The 2,569-nt window shown below is 40.7% G+C and overlaps 1 protein-coding gene across 1 annotated transcript; it reads left to right on the top strand.

The window, feature by feature from the left end:
* Positions 1-10: 10 nt before the first annotated feature.
* Positions 11-2,083, top strand: LOC121964346 (cadherin EGF LAG seven-pass G-type receptor 1-like). The gene is made up of 4 exons (XM_042514558.1): positions 11-53; positions 865-991; positions 1,114-1,239; positions 1,489-2,083. The coding sequence occupies exons 1-4, from the start codon at positions 34-36 to the stop codon at positions 1,858-1,860; spliced, it is 645 nt and encodes a 214-aa protein (XP_042370492.1). The 5' UTR covers positions 11-33; the 3' UTR covers positions 1,861-2,083.
* The last annotated feature ends 486 nt before the right edge of the window (positions 2,084-2,569 follow it).

Below are 2,569 nucleotides of genomic sequence, written 5' to 3'. Positions count from 1 at the left end.
GCAAAGGCTTCATGTGGTCGCAGGCAGAAGGCCATGGAGAAATCAGGAGCGATGTAAGTCACATTTAGATTTTAACATGTAACACAAGATCCAAAGGTTAAAGGGACAGTTCAACCCCAAATCAAAAACATATTTTTCCTCTTACCTCTAGTGTTGTTTATCAGTCTAGACTGTTTTGTTGTGTGTTGTTGAGTGCTGAAGATATCAGCTGTGGAGATGTCTGCCTTCTCTCAAATATAACAGAACTAGATAGCACTTGGCTTGTGATGCTCAAAGTGCCAAAGAATACATTTAAAAAACTCAACAGAATGTAACTACAATGACAATGACACACCAACAGTATCACCGCACAGAAGGAAGCGTGCATCTACTGCTAGCTCACCCAGCTCCACTGAGCTGGCTATTGATACAGCTCAGCCTACAATGGTGCCATTAATGTAAACATCACACTGGCAAGGTCTCTGAGCACGAGCCTCTTGTTTATGAGCAGATGCACGCTTCCTTCTGAGCAGTGAAAAGGTTGACAGGTGCAGGTCGGTAGAAAGAAAATAGCTCCTACATGAAACTGCTCACAACAAGGTCTGGATTATTTTCAGTAACCAGGTCATGATTTCTGGAAAGAGACATTGCTGTTGAATTTTTTTAATGTTATCTGTTTTTGGGAGAACCACAAACCAAGTCGCGTCTAGTTCCATTATATTGGAGAGAAGACAGATATTTCTACAGCCGATAGCTCCAACTCTCAGTAACTCAATCCAAAACAATTTAGACTGATAAACAGCACTACAGCTGAGAGGAGAAATATATAGTATAACTTTTTTTGGCACTGGGAGAAGCTTATCCATGTCCTTTTTCTCTCTTCAGTCCTGCACTGCGAATGGCCTTCCTCCTTCTGCTGCTCATCAGTGCTACCTGGATGCTCGGACTGATGGCGGTCAACAGTGATGTAATGACCTTCCACTACCTGTTCGCTGTCTTCAGCGCTCTGCAGGTGACGCAGGATTTATGTTTAACCTCAACAGCCACTACACAAGACAAGATTTTATTTCATAATCATCATCAACATGTTTTTACTCTCCTGTTTGTAATACATCTCTTTCCTTCGCTTCACAGGGAGTTTTCATCTTCTTCTTCCATGTGGTCTTCAATAAAGAGGTGAGGAAAAACCTAAAGAACGTCTTCACAGGAAAGAAGAGCGTACCAGACGAATCCAGCACCACAAGAGCCTCTTTGCTCACAGTGAGTGAACAGTCGTACACTAATATGGCCTCACATTTATTATATTTTTTTTTTACATTTTTTGGCCTCATAGTTTAGGGGTTTTTTTTTTAAATATGTCATTTTACATGTAATCTTTTATGCATTTTTGTTTGTTTTTGTCACTGTTTGCATAAAAATCCTAAACTCATCAGACAAAACAAAGTCATTTTTTTTTTTGCTGTTTTCCGTCCTCCCCCTTCCTCCATTTTCTCATCCCTCCTTCCTCAGCGTTCTCTCAACTGCAACAACACCTACACAGAAGACGGCCCGCTGTACCGCTCAGGTATCGGCGAGTCCACCGTCTCCCTGGACAGCACGCTCAGGTCAGCCAAGAGCCGCAGCAGCTACCTGGCTTACGCACTCAGGTACAACATGCTCACTGACCGCATGGCTGCTTCTACTACACTGCTGCATGAGGAGTGTGTGTATGTCTGCACATGTGTTGCTGTTTGTCCATTTCAGACTTCTCTTTTTGTTGTCTTTCTTTGTTACCCATCCTGCACGTCTGCTCATGCATCAAGGGTCTCACAAATACTAACACACCCCAAACCCCTTATTTATAGACACACACAGAGGTACACACACACCCTGTCACCCTGACATTATTCTCTACCTTATCCAAAGCACGGCTAAGTTAAGTTTCTCTACATTTTAAGGATATTTCTTTCCTTTCTTTTGCACATGTTCATGCTGCCACAGAAGGGCACTGTATAGTAACTCTACCTGCATGAAAAACCACGCTGAGATCTGCCAGTGCATGGCGTATGGCTTTGTTGCAACACACACATTATTGATATGCACCACTTATTAAAAAAAGAATAGAGCGCCTACTGCAGATCCATCCACACAGTCCATACACACTGTTTTATGTTTTCAAGTTACTCACTTTGTTCATGTGAAATGTGACTTCATAAGATGTTGTTTTGAAGCTGTGGGTTTCATGATGGGCAGTATAAAAAGAATGGCCAAATGAGGGCAAACTCTGGGAGCACATTCACTCGTGAATACATTTTCATAATTTAATGTTAATGTGATGAAACCTCAAAGCAATAGAACCGACAGATGACAAAAACACACTTCAAAAAGTTTCAACATAAAGTGAACATTATAACCTTCATGATGGTAGGATTTATTGCAGGGCTGTCATATTAAACTGCATTAGTTTAAGGTAAGGGAAGTTTATTTATATAACACATTTTATACACAGAAACATCTTAAGGTGCTGTACGTAATGATGTTTTATAAAAGGCACAGGAATGAGGAATAAAAGTGCATAAAACATCTTTTTACATAAATAAAACTTTAAAAA

Source organism: Plectropomus leopardus, unplaced genomic scaffold (assembly GCF_008729295.1).
Source record: "Plectropomus leopardus isolate mb unplaced genomic scaffold, YSFRI_Pleo_2.0 unplaced_scaffold15316, whole genome shotgun sequence".
Taxonomy (NCBI): domain Eukaryota; kingdom Metazoa; phylum Chordata; class Actinopteri; order Perciformes; family Serranidae; genus Plectropomus; species Plectropomus leopardus.
Note: the sequence above shows the minus strand (reverse complement) of the source record. Positions and strands in the feature narration are given on the sequence as shown.

Coding starts and splice junctions, on each gene's coding strand:
- LOC121964346 (XM_042514558.1), top strand. CDS start 34: ATGGAGAAATCAGGAGCGAT. Junction 54..864: donor ATGGAGAAATCAGGAGCGAT/GTAAGTCACATT, acceptor TTCTCTCTTCAG/TCCTGCACTGCGAATGGCCT. Junction 992..1,113: donor CTGTCTTCAGCGCTCTGCAG/GTGACGCAGGAT, acceptor TTCGCTTCACAG/GGAGTTTTCATCTTCTTCTT.